Source organism: Apteryx mantelli, chromosome 2 (assembly GCF_036417845.1).
Source record: "Apteryx mantelli isolate bAptMan1 chromosome 2, bAptMan1.hap1, whole genome shotgun sequence".
NCBI lineage: Eukaryota > Metazoa > Chordata > Aves > Apterygiformes > Apterygidae > Apteryx > Apteryx mantelli.
Genome location: NC_089979.1, coordinates 52274044 through 52290957, shown reverse-complemented (window position 1 = coordinate 52290957; position 16914 = coordinate 52274044). Strand labels below are relative to the sequence as shown.

Below are 16914 nucleotides of genomic sequence, written 5' to 3'. Positions count from 1 at the left end.
AACTTTGACTTTCCAGGCTGTTACCTCCTTCAGCTTAATTATTTTGCAAAAAGGCATTAAAAAATGAAGAAAGAATTAAGACATTTTATTTATCAATGTGGTTGGACTGGCTTTTGCCACAGGAACTACATGAGACGTCTTTTTGTGTCTTGTTTACAACTTTATCCCTATAAATCTGAATATCACATCTTATACATGTATCTATATGGAATTAAGGGATATTTAAAATAAGCTATATAATTAAGCTGCTTAATTAGAGAATTATGTACTTGAGCTAGAATACTTCATTTTGTTTGTAACCCTATAATTTGTTTATTCAAAATATATAAAATGGACATACATGGATTTTTAAGTTTTTTTTCCTCATCCACTAGAGAAAATTGTTCTGTACATAAAAAGTATTTATCAGTTCTTTTCAAGTGAATTTTAGCCCACAGTAAGAAATTTATACATATTGTTTATATTCTACTGTGGCAGCAGTCACAGAAAAATAAAATAAGAGCTATTTTCTTCATACCAAATGACAATATTCACTGGAAGTTTTATATGCATGCCTTCAAGAGTGCATAGAACCTGTGAATTTTCCGTACTACTGACTCACTAAGTCATAATAGCGGCTTTGGGAATCAAGACTACTTCTGCTAGCATGTTTGTGCTGTGAGTAAATTAAGTCCAATTTGTAAACATCATTGAGACATTTCCTTTTGGTAAAAAAGCAGGTAGCGAAGCACATCTACTGTCTGCAATAAATAACGTATTATCATTTTCTCTTCTTACAAGACACAGAGTCGCCATATGCAATGTATTATAGACAGTACTATGTTACAAAGCAAATATAAACATTAGAAATAGGCAGTTGTTTACCTCTCGTATTAAAGGTTAATAATATGTAATTTTGAATTTTTGCATTTCTCTTTTACGTAAAGGTTTTTCTTCATCAGACTTAAATGGCAGTATAAAAAGAATCCTACAAATACTTATTAGAATTCCTAAGGAAACCGTATCTAGAAATGGTAGCTTGAGTGTCACAGTTCATACTTTTTGGAAAGATCCCTGAACATGCTGTTAATGTTTTGTTCTGTTGATTGCCGTGTTGGTTGAAAATTTCATCTTTAGTGAAAGCTTAGACGTTGCAGAAGGCCTTTTTCGTGATTTGCATCTTTGATCTCAAACAGGGGTTGCCTCTGGTAATTTCAGAGATTCTTGACAGAGCTTTGTTTATTTTACAGAAGAATTTGTGGTATTCTGGAGAGGGGAGAAAGTAAAGAGTCAGCTTTGACACGTGATAAACACATGTTGCATAAAAGGAAAAGGAAAAAAATCTACAAAGCACTTTGAAGTTCATTTCCACTAAAATTCTATCAGAAAAGCTTGCTTTTTTTTTTTATTGAAATTTTATGAACAGTGTCGACACTGTTTCTTAGAAGTGGAGGCAAGTCACAAAAGATTGTCCATCCATCATTAAACTTGATGTTAATTGTGGGTTTAGCTGGTTGTTATGATTCTGGCCTGCACATGGTTTCCTTGTTTGCTTAGTGCATTGCATTTTTTCACAGAAGCAGCCATGAAAGCATCTTTATTTTTTGTCTCTGCATCGCTGGCTAAAAGTGACTGCAGAAGAATAATTTGTTAAATGTGCTTGTTGATCTGTAGACTGCATGGGAGCTTCAGAGAGGAAAAGATTTGTTCTGTTCCTTTTTAAAACATATTCAGAGTTCAGATAAGAAAAAAATTGATATTTTGACCTTTTTGAAGAGAATATTTTCCGATTATTCTGAAGAAGGTGCAAAGGAATGCTCTCTGAATGAACTTTATAAACTTTCTGGCACGACCTCTTAGCCAAAGGAAGAGGGTTTTGTTTCCACATTTGTTGATGCGTTTTCTAGGGATGATTATTTACAAGCCTCATAAAAACAAGGAGAACTATTTTTCAGATTTCTGTTGTTTTCCGACGAGGCTTTTGAGAGACAAACAGTTGTCTTTTGGAAGAAACCAACAGCCCATCTAGCCCTCCTTTGTACCAGGGTGTTAGCCATGGCAGTTTGATCTCTTAAGACATGCTTTTTTATTCCTTGATTATATTTTACTTTTTAATCTAGAAATCTATGTTATGGATTTGTTTAATATTGTTTTTAGAGGCAGGAAAGAACAAAAGTTGATGGTGCTTTTGGCAGGTTTCTGCACTCTGCAGATGAAGGAGATGTGAAAACACAGCATGTCAGGTTCTTGGATGCAGCGTGTTCCCGTTTGTACTGCATCACAGCAGTGCTGTGGCTGCAGAGACCTTGCGTTTTCCGAGATGAAAACCCAGGTACAAGAGTGATCCTGATACGATACTCAGGTTTTGTATTTGGAGAACTGCTTGCACATGGCCCATCTCCTTTGCAGAGGTGTAGAAAGGGTTGCCTACAACAAAAAAAAGGATGAAGTTTACCTAATCCTACTGTAGTGCTTATTGAGTCTGTTATGGCTGTCATGAATCAGAACAGACACCAGATAAGATGGATAATTTTATATATATTTTTGAAAAAGAAAATACTGACTGAATATTCTTCAAAAATAGGATTGTCTCTGGAAAGTTTTAAGAGCCAATATAATCTGTACTATCATTATGGTTATTATTCAGAAAGATTTTTCTTTGATAGTGTCAGTTAGTGCATGTTGTTGGAATTAAGAATTTTCAGAATAAGTAACATCTCTGCAAGATTCACAGTGATTATTTTTTTTATTGCCTGGCAGTAAGAATTTTCTTCTCTCCCCTACTTAGTAGATAGCACTTTTATGTGAGAAAGATTAAAAAAAAAAAAAAAAGTGAGGCAGAAAAGACTCTTAGTGCAAATGTAAAGTACCTAGGGTGATTTTTACAAAAAATATTTCTGTTTAATGCTGTGCAATCTGATGTTGAAATATGTGTCAGAATGGATTATGTTTTAGCTTCTCTTTTCTGTAGCTTTGTAGTGAATTTTTTGTGCTGCTTCTGTATCAAATAGTATCATCTTGGTTAGTAGTCTTAATTAAAATTAAAAAAAAAAGTCTGTCAAGCAGTGTATTTGTATATGTTCCAATGTAAATGCCAGCTTGTGCATACAACAACTGAATAGCATAATCTCAATTCTTAAAACTTAGATTTTTGCAGCATAGCGGCCTGAGGACTTACAATAATTTACACACATGGTCTGCTAAGCCATAGTGCATAGTCTCACTGCATAGTCCTACTGAAAACAATAAAACAGCACTAAGTAGATGAGTATGTATTAGCAGGATTGAGATCTCAATGCAGACAGTGGGAAGTGTGGAGAAAGAATGTGCAGGGGAAGAAATGAGTAAGAATTACAAGTTGAGCAATCTGCATGGCTGAAAAATACATTAATATCATTAGCTTCATCTCGTATTCTTCATTAGTCAAGTTATGCTGAAGAGTTTATCACAAAATTGAGGGATGCGACATTCAGATGATGCTTGGGATTGTAGGGGAAGTGTTCAGCTTCTACATAATCAGGCCACATGTTTATTTGATCATCTTCCCTTTAATTTTAACTAGCAGTGCAGGCTGAGATGCCATCATTTATGCTCTGTTTTTATCTCATTATACTGCTCTTTTGAAAACACTGGCAAGTTTCCCTTTGACTTTGTCGGGGTAGAATCAGCCCCTCAAGGAAAAAAAATAAGTTAACTATTGCTGTTTATTGTAATGAATTATCAATATTACAGTTGTTGAGAAATATGGATAAGTATTTTTTTTTCTTTCTTGAAAAGATGTGACAGGACTGTTCATTGAGTTTCCCAGTCATGGAAATTTTAGAAGTCCACCTACAGTTTTTACCAAATAGGGTAGTAATAGGCAGTGTTGCACTGAAATAAACATTAAATCTACATAAAACCACAGCTTTAAACAAGTTAACTAATATATTTGTGAAGATGAATTTCACAGTATAGATAATTTTAAACTACATCAATGCAATTTATGCCTGTCATAGTTCTAAGTAGTTTTATATTTTAGTTAGCAATTACTAAATATATTTGTTAGTTAACTTACAGTTAGGAACTTGTATTACTAGTAGAACATTTACATATGAAAGGTATATGAAAATAAAGTTTCAGTAGAAATCTGTTATGTTTGGGAACAGATACTGATTTTGAATACATGATTTTGGGTACATATTTGGGCTCACAAAAACATTTCAGCAGCCAAAAGCTATGTGCAGTTACAGTTATTTAAGTAGTTATTAAATTCGCCACTTAGATACACAGCAGATAAAACAAATGTAGTATTACTGATGGTAACTGAAAGGGTTCAGCCGTGTGCCTTTCCTGATTGTACTAACACGCTAAGCTGTTGGGTGAGTAAATCTTAATTTATGTTTGCAACTAATTGCAGAATCAAAATTACATGGCAAAAATATGCCCTGATCCTCAAGTTGGGATTAAGTGCTATTACTGACAAAGCTGCATTGCCCTGGCAATAGCAATATGGTTAATAGCCCTGTTGACTTAGGGGAGAGAACATAAATGGGGAAAGCTATGCAGGAGCAGGCTTGTTTTAAGGAGGCAGGATGAGATTATGAAAAAAGTGCTCTTTAGTGATTTATTTCCGCTGCCTCTACAATCAGTGTGTGAGCATCCAAGTGTGAGTACATACTTCTAAGACAATGAAGTCTTCCAGCATTACCAAAAGTTCAACAAGAAAAGCTAGATTTGTAGGGTGGTAACATTACATTTTTTTCATGATGGCTTTTCTATTGGAAGAGAAAACGTACTGCTTCTGTTGAAAATAGCGATGTTCCTTTCCCTTTGTATGTTCTCAGAGACCCTAGCAGCATAAAAGGATTCGCTCCACCTTCCACCCTTCCCCAAATGAACTTTGAAAACCCTAGGAAATCTTCACAGTAACTTACCTGCTAATTTCATAACATCATTTAAAAGGACTCTAAAAAACCTTGCAATTGGAATGGGCTAAATCAACATAGGTACCTTTTGAAAGCGTCTATGTCGTGAAGGATGTAGGCTTATTCTTTTAAGGCTCATGCTCTACTATATAATCTTCTCTTTCATGGTTACATACTACTGAGCATTGCTTTTTTTTATTACTGGCAATTTAATTTTTACTCTTCTCTCTTTCATAGCCTTTATGGTCAAATTTCTTGTCATCTGACTTCCTGTCATTGTCCACAAATCTGTGTTCCTGACCTTTCCCTGAACCATCAAGGGATGCAGTGGGAAAAGACTAAAAAAGATCCTTTTTTAAAAAAATGACAAATGCAAAATACAGTTTATTTGTAGTTTTTAATTAGGTTCCTTTTTTCCACAATGGGAAGGCAGGGAATAATTAAGGAAGTGGTGTATTTGCAGAAGCTTTTGTTGGAGTGAGGTGTTACATGAACAGATGTGTGTGAGTGGATGAGTGACAGTAGAAGGTCTAGTGCATGTGTGCATGCATGTGGTGACAACATATAGTGCTCATTTGGATATGAGCATTTTTGTGTACAAGACATTCTTTGCACCTGAAAACTAGCTATGCACTTAAAGCCCATAGTCAAAGGATTTTCTTTGATTCTGAGTAGCCCTCTAAGTGGTATCAGATATAGTTTTGCTCCATTAATGTTCCAGTCTTTTTCTAGTACTTTTTCATGTGTTTTTTCTAATTTTCATGTAGACAGTACATTGCCTTAAATTCTTCTAGCGTAGCATTATTTATCTATAGACCTCGGTCCTCCATAGTTTTTGCATACTGTGTAATCACTGTAGGTGAGTTCACATAAAGTAAGTAGTGAAGTTAAATGTTTCCTTTCGTCTGTTTGTTGTATCTGTTCACTGAGGAAATTACATTGAATGAAGTTTGGCATATGCTTAATCCCTAAATCATCTCAGTCTTCACTAGAGATGTCTCAAATATTCAGCATCCCAAGTGCACTGATTCTGTCAGTTTTCCTCTCACATTGTGTCATAAGAGCACAGGATACCTGGAATGTCACATTTGTTCTCTGAGGGGGACTCTTAAACTGAAGAAATATGAAGTCTCTGCAAGTTCTGTATAGCAGTCATCGCGAAGTGTGACACACGGAAATCTTGCTAAATGATTTTCTGCTCCAATTTGAGGATAAGAATTCTGATTGTTGTCAATTTTATGCAGTTTAAGTCTAACCGTACAAACTTAACTTTGCAATATCATTTTAACTCCAGACTTACAAAAATTACATTTAAAGATTCTGGGAGAGTTTTGTCAAAATATTTAAAAGATGAAGGAAAATGTAGAATGTTAAGCAATAAACACAAATGCTGACCTCAAAACTCCTGAACTGTAGCTTTGTAAAACTTGACTTGAACTTAATTTTCAGTGACTCTTGCAACATACTACCTTGCAATATATTCTGTGTTTGATTACAATTGTAAACTCCTCTTTATGTGTACTTCTTGGTAAATAATAATGTAGAAAGAACTAAAGAGACATTTTCAGTTTTAAATAAGAGATGGATTTGAGTTTCGGGTTCTATTTCTTGGTTGTTTTTCAACCTCAGTGCTCCATCACTGCTGGTTTATACCATGAAGCTGCAAACTCTCAAATCCATGAACTTTTAGAAATGCTTTTCAAACTTAATTTTTGCAGTATGTGGGGGTGTTTTGAAGTCAACAGTTTTATACATGCAAGTTAAACTTGCTAAAACCATCCTGAATTCAGAAGTGAATTTTGTCTTTAGTATGTTTATTATCTCATGACCTGTGCTTGAAGAGTATAGAGATAGTCTTGTGGGAGAAGGGATGGAGCCGGTGGGAGTACAGTAGAGCAGCATCCACATTAGCCCTACCTGATGCAGTTTGCTTTCTCTCTTTCATGCCATGGGGAAACAGTTGCCCTGTTCCACCATTCTGCATCTAGTGCTGATGTGTATCAATTTATCTGTCCAAGAAACTGTCCACATCCCAGGTAATCTGATGCAATACTCCAAATACAGATACTATTAATTGAATAACAAGAAGAGGAACCTTGTCAGGAAAAAATAAGTGGTTTTGACCTTTCCCTTCCCTCACTCTGACACAGTAATGATGATGTTGGACTAAAAGACTAGATTCTGAATGATATTGGATCCTATCAGTGTTTTCTTCAAAATAAATGGAAAAAATAAAATGAAAGGAAACTCCACTATAAATAGAGTCAGTACGAACAAATTATTCATTCTTCCTGGGAAGACTTTGTGGATGAATTATTTATCTGTCACTCACCACATAATAAGATTATAAACTCCTTTACAGTTAGGTTTGAATACCCCTAACATGGAAAAAAGCAGGATGAGAAACTCATCATCTTGAAAGGGCTCTGGGGGGAAAAAAAACACCTTACAAAGGTTATGAGATAAGGGAATCTGTTAATGAGAATGGGTCTTGCAGTCTTGCATGGACTTGCCTGCAAGTCTTCCCCCACTGAATGCTACAGTTAATATATACTTCTATATGTATACTTTTGACTTTGAAGTGTACATTTTTAATTAGCGTATATATTTGTTATTGTTGCTGTCATCGTTTCTGCTGTATGCGTGTGCATGATAGATCCTAATGATGGCCTAAATGGGGGGGGGGGAAGGCTCTCAAAACATCAATAGGGATGAGACAAAAAATAGAAAATGCTTGATGTAGCTGAAATAACTAGTTCCCAAACTATTTTACAGTATAAATAGATGCCTGGTCTCTCTTTGCCCAAGATGACCCTTTGAGATACAGAAGCTGTTTTGGGCCCAGCAGTGCCTTTGTCAAGGAACTTGCTTTCTTTCCCTTTGAAGGGGAACTTTCTGTGGGGTTAGGCCAGATCAGAACTCAGATTATGTGTTTTGAAGAATACAATTACATCATTAGGTTAAACACAAAGTAAGGACTTGATAGAGCCGACTTAATGGAAGGTGTTTGCATCAGATTCATCATTCACTATCAGGTAATTGTGAAATTGCTTTAAGCCATAACAACAACACTCACCCCCTCCCTCATCCTCCAGTTCAGTTCCTCTCCTTTAAAGTCTCTGGGGTCATGACCCACCTGGAGGCCAAATATGTGGTATCTGGTATATGGAGAGATCTGATTATATTTTTGGTAGCAGAATCTTCAACTCAGTGTGTAGTTTTACTCCACAGAGTTATCAGGTAACAATGCACTTCCCAGTGCTGTTTTTCTAGGTACTTGTAGGAGCAGGGTCACCTATTTTTCTAACTAGAATGAGTTCACTACATTGGTAGTGTTTACCGTACTTTTAGCATTGCAGAGTCTGCTGGCACTGTGAAGAAGCTGGGTACTGTTTCTTCTTGAACATCCAGTATCATGTTTCTGCACCAACCTTTTCAAACCTGGATGACAGCACAGGACAGGAGTATTTGCTTGAACTGACTTGACTTCCTTGTCAGTTCAGCTTCTGGGGTTGAAAGGTTGAGGGTGTCAAGAGGATGGGACCAGACTCTTTTCAGTGGTGCCCAGCGACAGGACGCGAGGCAACGGGCACAAACTGAAACACAGACACTTCCATCTGAACATGAGGAAAAACTTTTTCACTGTGAGGGTGACAGAGCACTGGAACAGGTTGCCCAGAGAGGTGGTGGAGTCTCCTTCTCTGGAGATATTCAAAACGCGCCTGGATGCAATCCTGTGCAATGTGCTCTAGGTGACCCTGCTTGAGCAGGGGGGTTGGACTAGATGATCTCCAGAGGTCCCTTCCAACCTCAGCAATTCTGTGATTCTGTAAAGTAGCTGCAATTAGTGAGTGTGTAGATACAGCGGGAACCGTTTGCTCCAGTTCAAACCCCTTGCCAGGGAGAAACCTATGAGTGTATCGGAACAGGCTCTGGAGCAGCCGGGCGGTTCAGTGCGATGTGACTGGATGCAGGGCGGTAGGTGTGACGGTGAGACCTGGTGGGTCAATGTTGACAACAGGAAAACAGGAATGTAATGGAGGAGAGGAATTCCACAATCAAGTCCAACTCCAGCTCCTCTCAGACACTGTCAGACAGCCTTCGTTGTGCTAAACCGGGGTCCATCTTTCCCACATCCCCCAGAGCCCGCTGACTCAATGTCAAATTTGCAGAATTCTAGAGAGCACTTGCCTTAACTTCCCTCCAGAAAGCACTACTTTTTTTTTTTTTTAACCAAATTGCCTCATACAGGAATGAGGAATAATCATTTCATGTGGATGTATTTTTTAACAATGAGCATTAATTTAGTTATATTAAATCGTTGTTTTCTGTCACATTTTAATGCAAATAGGTACATGTTTTAATAACAAAAATGTTTTTTCCCCTTTCTTCCTTCCCTTAAATTGCACCACTTTATTTTGCCTCCAGACCCTTTGCTGCACCCTCAAAAAACACCCCACCACTCTTAAAGCATATAATAAAGCATGTAACAACGTCCTACTGTTGTTACTGCTGCCTTTTATGCCAGTGCTGTGGTGCACTCATTGCAAGCTGCCTACCACATGCACTGGGAGGAGGAAAACAAAGTTCTTCCTAATTGAACCAGGCATTCATGGATAGATTCAAAAGCAGAAACACTAAGGTATTAATGTCTTGAATACCGCGGTGCCCTTGGCTTTCGGAGAGGCTGCATCAGAATTACACAAACTCAACTGGAGAACGGCTTGCAGTCAGAGGGTCTCTGCAGCTCCCCTATCCCCGCAGAGGCAGCTGCCTCCTCCTCCTGCCCTTCCTCCCCCCCCCCCGTCAACTCCCTTGGACTCCAAATGAGGCCCAGCTGTCCTAATGGCCTCAGGCTCTGTTAGGAGATCAGCTACCTAACTTTGGCTTTCTGGAGCCAACTCCTTGGGTCCTAGCTTCCGCTGCCCCGGCACTGCAGAAGCCACCTGAGACAGTCACCAGGTTTGTGTCACTCGTGCGGGTGCCACTCAGCCGTGGACTGCCGTTCCCTGCTACCTTTGCTATTGTGCTCGGTCTTGCAGAAACACGTCCAAGACGAACCTTTTCCCTTCTCCATTTCCATGCTACAAAGAGACTAATGTTTGCACAAGTTGCAGTTCCTAAGCCTTTACTGGTCATTTCCAGCTTCCTCACAATCTTGCTTTGTTTCTCTCGGCAAGCTAGAAATGTCTGTCTTCCAGTAATATTAACGAACCTTCTTACATAAATCCATGGCATAACCACCATCCATAGGCAAGTCTGTCTGCACAGATTCCCTGAAGGCAAATTAAACAGCTCTGAATCTCCAAGATTTTTGTCTCATGTATATACTATATTTTATTAGTAGTTTCCCATCAAAATGAAAATAATTGGCATAGCTTGTATACACCTGATAGGCTGTAGAAAACAAAGAGTATGGATGAACTTCAGGTAGATGATGTTCTGTGGAATTGCAGATTTTCTGATTCTTAGAGGTTGATTTATTTTTGTTTTGGCACTTTAATGAAAGTATTTTCATTTGCATGCATTCCTGAAATCCTACCTTAAGCTCAGCATACCTGACATAAAATTCTATTGCACAGAAATGAGATTTTATAGTATGCAAATTAATGATATAATAGTTTGTTGTGATTTCACTGAAATGTATGGAAATTTCATCGCTGATTTCAGTAAAATCAGAATTTTAGTCATTTAGCTGTTTTTCATCTGTTCTTCATTCAACGGCACCTCATAGGATTTACAGTGTATTACAGGCTTAATCCTGCTTCAGCATAACTTTCTCCCAGACATACTTTGTTAGTTTTATGTTTGTACATGCTCCTTGCCATTTATAAAAATTTAAAGAAAATTACAAAGTAAGGAAGACATTCTGTTTGTCTTAAATAATGTATCACAGCAATACCTGTTACATTAAGAAATTTTGTTTATCTTCATATTGCTTCATATTGGGGTAGGAAAATGCTGTTGCCCTAAACTTTATTAGGCTGAGTCAGAAATGTGGAATGATTTACCCAAGTTGCACAAAGTCTCTGACTGAAGAGGAAACTGAGCCTGTCTCCCAGGTAGCAGGTGAGTAGTTAGATGAACTTCATCCCTAAATATTCGAGTATTATAGTAATATTTAGCTCTTAAATATTTGTCTATACCAGGAGATCCTAAACACTGTTGTAAGCAGGTTGTCATCATTGTTGCCCTTTTACAGGTGGCACTGAAGACCTCAAGCAACCCAGGGATCAACCAGGAATAGAATTGTAGATTTTCTGAATAACGACTTATCTTCTTGGCTGAGGTCTCTTCCTGGTCATAGGACTAGGTGACATCTAGTGAAGGGAAGTACAAAGATAACGTTATAGGGATTTGCAATTTTCTATCTATTGATTTAACCAGGGAAAAGCTAGCTCTGTTGAAATAAAATTCTCTAAAAATGCAGTCTTGTGTTCTGAATATTGGAAATTGTTAGATTGTTGTTGTTTCTTTAGAGTAATTGTTGTACCATATAATGACCCAGCAAAGTGGAAACTTTTATGTTTCAGCAAGTCTCCCATCAGCTCATTGTAAAACCTTCCATGGCCTCCCTACTACTAAGTATTTACACTTGAGAGTCTGTATCCTAATGGTGAGGGCACAAATATAATAGGCTATGGGCTATAAATTGTCACCTAAGGGAGTAAAACAAGTAATGATCTAAAGTTCTGTTTGTGCTTGAATATTTTACTAAGTTCATGTATTCATCATTGATATAAACGAGCTGAAATGTTGACTGTCAAGGTAGATATTTAAATAATTGTTATCACTTTACTAGTGTAAAGCGTAATGTAAAATAAAAATATTTCATAGCATTTGCTGTGCATGGTTTGGATGTTGTTTATTTCTTTTTTTAAAAAAACCCTTTGTTGTAAGAGTACGATTAGACAATTTGAATTATATGGATTGGACTATGCATATAACAAACCTAAGATGTAAATCATAGCACTAAACTGAAGACAAGGGATGAAGATCCCTGAAAAGACTGAGAACTGACCTTCTAAATAATTTCAGTTAATATTCACAAGATGAAAAATTTAAGTTATTGGATGTGTATACATAATGGTTTCTCTGCAGTCAATAGCATGCCCACAAGTAAAATTGTGTAAACACACAATTAGACAATTAACGAATAAGCCAAACTACACATTTTTAGTTTTATTTGCTCTTTATTTTGCTCTTTTGCTCTTTTTTCACTTCTGTAGTATACTCTGAAAATCCTAAAATAAAAATAATAATAATTTTATCTACCCTCCATTAATTCTATACCAGATAGGTTCTTGAGGCTGTTGACAGAAAATGTAGGCAGAAAACACAAAACTGTGTTTGAGGTGTGCTAAGAGCTGCTATTGAAATAAGAGGTTACAGAGTCTACAGGATTCAGAGAAATATGAACACGCAGTACTAGTGAGAGGTGTTATTTTCACAGTATATTCCATTACTAACTGTAAGTCACTGCTAATGCCTGTCCTGCTGGACATTAAAAAGATTTAACTCTTCATTTGTAAATGGTCTGTATATGCCCGTTCCCATCCCCTTATCAACTAACTGTTTTCTTTGTGTTTTTAGATCATGGGGAATTCTTATGCAGGGCAACTAAAATCTGCCCGTTTTGAAGAAGCTCTTCATAACTCTATAGAAGCTTCTTTGAGATGTAGCAGCGTTGTCCCACGGCCCATCTTCTCACAACTGTACCTGGATCCTGACCAGCCTCCTTTCTTGCCGGAAGGTAACCATGAAAGTATGGCACATTTCAATTGTCATTTTTCTATGCAAGAAAAGGGTGGGATGCTTTTCATTAAAAAAAAAAACAACCAAACAAAAAACCCACTGCCGTTAATTGTGTGACACAAAATCTGAATTTTAGACCTCCTTGAAGAGAGAGAGTGGCATGCTGGTTATTTTAAAAGAAGATAAGTGCAAACACTGATGAAATGTTTATTTTATTCTGTATTCTTGCTCAGATGTGAAACCAAAGGTGGAAGAGTTGGATAAAGAGTTAGTACATCGCTATTCACAAAATGGAAACCTGGACTTCCCTACCAACCAAGCTGTTAATGAAATGGAAGATGAAGAGGAGGATGAAGACATGTCAGATTCAAGTAGTCCACCAATCCCATATTCACAAAAACCAGCCCCAGAAGGGTCTTGCACTACTGATGGTTGGTGTCCATTCTTTTAATTGAAGTGATCTTTGCAATTACTTCTCAGTTACAGTGTGTTCTTTTTAAAGGTAGAAACTTGAGCTAGGAAGTCTGGAAAAAACATTTACAGTTAGAGCCTTAGATGTGAGAAAATATTGAAGAAGAGAACTTGTTTCAGGACATGAAATAGATTATTTGAAAGCAGTGTCACTTGCTGTGGCACTCTATGTTAGTTTCTGAAAGCTCCTTATTTACTTTGGTCATCATTGGTTTACAGACATAGAAGCAGCTACTTAACTAAGCATCCCTATGGCTGGTTCTCAGCTCTTAAATTCTTGTCAGAGTGATTATACGTCAAGGCTTCTCAGAAACATTGGCAAAACTGGATTTTGTGCTTGCAAGAAAGAGGGTCTTGTCGTGGGCAGAGGGAAGAGTCTGGAGAGAGAAAATGGAGACTTGGTGTTACTTCGGCTACCAGGGGGATAAGAAGGATGAAAAGTTTGTTGCTGGTGGGGGGACCCCTTTTCCCCAAAGGTGGTCATTTCCCCTCAGTTTCTTTTATGGGAACAGCTGCAGTAGCCAGCCTGTCCACAATGGCTGTGGCACCTTATAAAACAGGTAATGGAAGCATCTCTATTTTCTCTTTCCCACCTATCTACTGGCTATTGCTTACTTACCCTGAGCTGTCCTGCTTGTTGTTCAAGATGAGCAAAATTTTTGATGGTACTGTTTTGCTTTTTGTTTTTAAATATGTTAAAGAAAGGGTAAGATGATTATGAATATACCTGTTGAACTAAGTAAACTTTGTGTAGTTGGTTCATCTTATCACATAATTGTGATATTCTGAAGATATAACTGTTCCTTAAAGAAAGAAGATCTATTCATAATTATTATATGGGCTTCTCTTAAAAACAACCAACCTCCATCCCCCCTGCCAACTCTTGAATACAAACAACCCCTCTCCTCAGACCCTAAAACCCTTACTGACGTTTTACTCAACATCTTCCTGAATTATGGGCTTTCTTGTGTAGAGGCCATAGAAAGCTGTGATTCGTAGGATAGTTTTATACCTTACTGTAGTGTGTGGTTACATGAAGTGATAGAAGTAAGCCCCAGTTTCTACTTATCTTTAGAATTTTTTTCTGGTAATTGGTGCCAAACATTGACATTTTTGCCTTTGTCCCTTCTGAATGCAGCTTACATAAGCCTGTTTACTCTCTGTAACAATGTACCTCCAGTTCCCTGAAATACAAAGAAATAGAAAGACTGGCTACTATGGGAAGCTGGGGGAAATGGTTGAGAGAATTTGTTATTCAGTTTTAAGTTAGTGACTCTGAATAAGAGGTTTTGCTATCTTTCAGGCTTGTAATTTAGAAGGAGCAGAGAAGGAGAAAGTATAATATGATGTATTCCTAAGAAGATATTTTCAACAGAGAATAAGAATGCCAATAATGGCATTGTACAAGGTACTGCAAAATCTCCTGTGGAGAGCATGAACAGTTCTGATCACTGCTGTTAAAGAAATGTACAATAAACTGGATGGGATGCAGAGGAGAACCAACAGCATGTTAAAATGGAAGGAGTTATAAGAGGCTTTTTTGCCCGCCAGAACAAAAACTGAGGTGGCATGTGATTACACCTTCTAAATACATCCAGGATGAAACACTAAGGTGGAGGAAGAGCTAGTCAGGCCAGCATGGTCCTGTAGGCAGAAATCTAATGGGTGGATAAAATGGTTGTGAATCCATTCAGGATTTCTTTAACTGTTAGTGACAGAGTTCTGGAAGAGCCTTTCAGTAGCAGGAACAGGGACAAAAAACTTAACCTGGCTCCAAGGGCACCAATTGTTCAATTGTGAAAGAACTTTTTATATGACATCAGGAAATCTTTTTTAGTCCTATACACCCAGTGTTCACATGTTCTTATGGTCCATGGTTGCGTTCACGTGCCTGGACAAAGATATTACGTGTGAATTTCCAGGTAAATGCATATGTCTTTGTTTAAGATGTGGCCTTTTCCTCCATATGCAAACTGTGCCACATTCATCAGCACCTTTGCCACATCTGCTCTGGATGGCTTTGAAAGGCTGCTCTGCCTGACGTGGCAATGCAGGTTGGTGCTCAGCTGTCAAGTACTAACTGCAGTAAAGACATCTGTGGTGTAGCTGCAAAGTGTATGTGCTTAGTTATGCTATAGTTAACAAAATATGTTAATTACATTATGCTCTTTAGTATGTCCTGGAAGAAGAAGACTTCATATGTAGGGTTCTGTGTTTTGCTTTTTTAATCTAAGTTTTTTATGATCAGGGTACCCTGGAAGGAATTTTCCTATATTATATCCTCAGAATTTGAGGATTATTCATTACTCTTCAGTCAAATTTACAATTTAAAGTTTACAAAGTCTATCTTCAGTGTTTTCCTCAAGGAGCTGATTTAAGAGAAGGGGATTCTGTACCTGGAAAAGGAAAGGAAAATACATCTTCTAAAATATTTCTAATAATACGTCAGGATGGTTTCATTTGTGTTTCAAGTGTTTGAAACACCTAAGGTCCCAAACATTCACTCTGCAGACCATACTCAGTAAGATACTAATTTGATAGATCCTCTTTCTTCTCGTGCATAGGTCCTTCCGGAGACATAAGAAACAATCACTGCCATTGTTTACGTTCCTTATCTTTCTTACTTAATTCCAAAGATAAATAGCATTAGGAAAATGTTAAAAAATGCTGTTAGACTAATTGAATTCACCATGGCTGTTTGGATGCTTTTAACTGAGAATGTATTTAATTGCTGATCCAAGATCAGAATCTAGGTACAAGAACCTGCAGTTATAATTCTGCTTGCTGCAAAACCTGTCTCCCAGGTTTTAACACAGATTGGGTAAAATCTCTTCCCTTGTAAGGTATTCGTGCTGTTTGTTTGGCTGAAATCAGGATTTATGCCATAATTGTATTTTTTTTCTGCAGTGATCTGTTCCTTATATTCAGATAGCTGAGTTGTCAGTCACATGCGCATAAAGTAGATCTTACTGCCTTTATTCATCAGTAAAAAATAAATGCCTCACAAGTGACAGTTTAGTTGGATATTCTTTATCAGCTGGGTATAATATTAGTTCCCTTAACTTTCCTGTTAATTAACCATTGGAAAGAGGATAGGGCATTTATGGTTGATCCTCATTATTAGTGATAAAAATAAAGACTTTTAAATCAAGAATAACAACAGAATTTGGGGGATTCACTTATTTGGGGGGCTTTTTTCTGCTCAAGGTGAACTTTTGTAAGTAACATTTCTTCCATGAAAATAAGATTTCAATAAAAATATTTAATCTTCATAGAAGTATCTCAAATATGCAGCAAAATAATACAAGAAGCCACTTAGCCACTTGTTTACTGTAGCTTTAAAATAGGCTATTTCTAATTTGTGGACTAGCATTTTATGCAAGATGTGTGAAACACAATAGTAGCACCTTCCTTTTGTTAGTAAATCCTCAATTTATCTGATGCTTAAAGAAGGGCCAAGGTAGTTTCAGAGGCAATTAGGTAAGCAGGTACTTAACACCTGATCAGTTACTGTGAAGTTACAATAGCAAGTGACAGTGACCTGTAATTCATATGTAATTCTTGGAAGCTAATTTCTTATGCAAATATCCCGTTTACTGCACTACAACAAGGGGTTGGTACCTCACACTGAAACTGCTTTTTGCTACTGGTGGGAACAAACTTCGTTTTTAAGAAGATACCAGGACTTCTGGGTGTCAATAGTTGTGTGGACACATTTTCATTTTCAGGAAGATCAGACTGTATTAACCTAAGTGAAGTGATACTGGAGAATGCAAATGTACTTCTCAGAAGCAAAAAACTA

General features: G+C 37.3%; 1 protein-coding gene across 1 annotated transcript in view; it reads left to right on the top strand.

Annotated features, from left to right (window-relative positions):
• GREB1L (GREB1 like retinoic acid receptor coactivator) overlaps window positions 1-16914 on the top strand; it is a 149905-nt gene that overhangs the window by 69575 nt on the left and 63416 nt on the right. The window contains exons 4-5 of the mRNA XM_067290654.1: window positions 12480-12639; window positions 12875-13072. Of these exons, the coding sequence (XP_067146755.1) occupies window positions 12483-12639; window positions 12875-13072 (355 nt within the window). The 5' untranslated portion in view covers window positions 12480-12482. The remainder of the gene's footprint in view (window positions 1-12479; window positions 12640-12874; window positions 13073-16914) is intronic.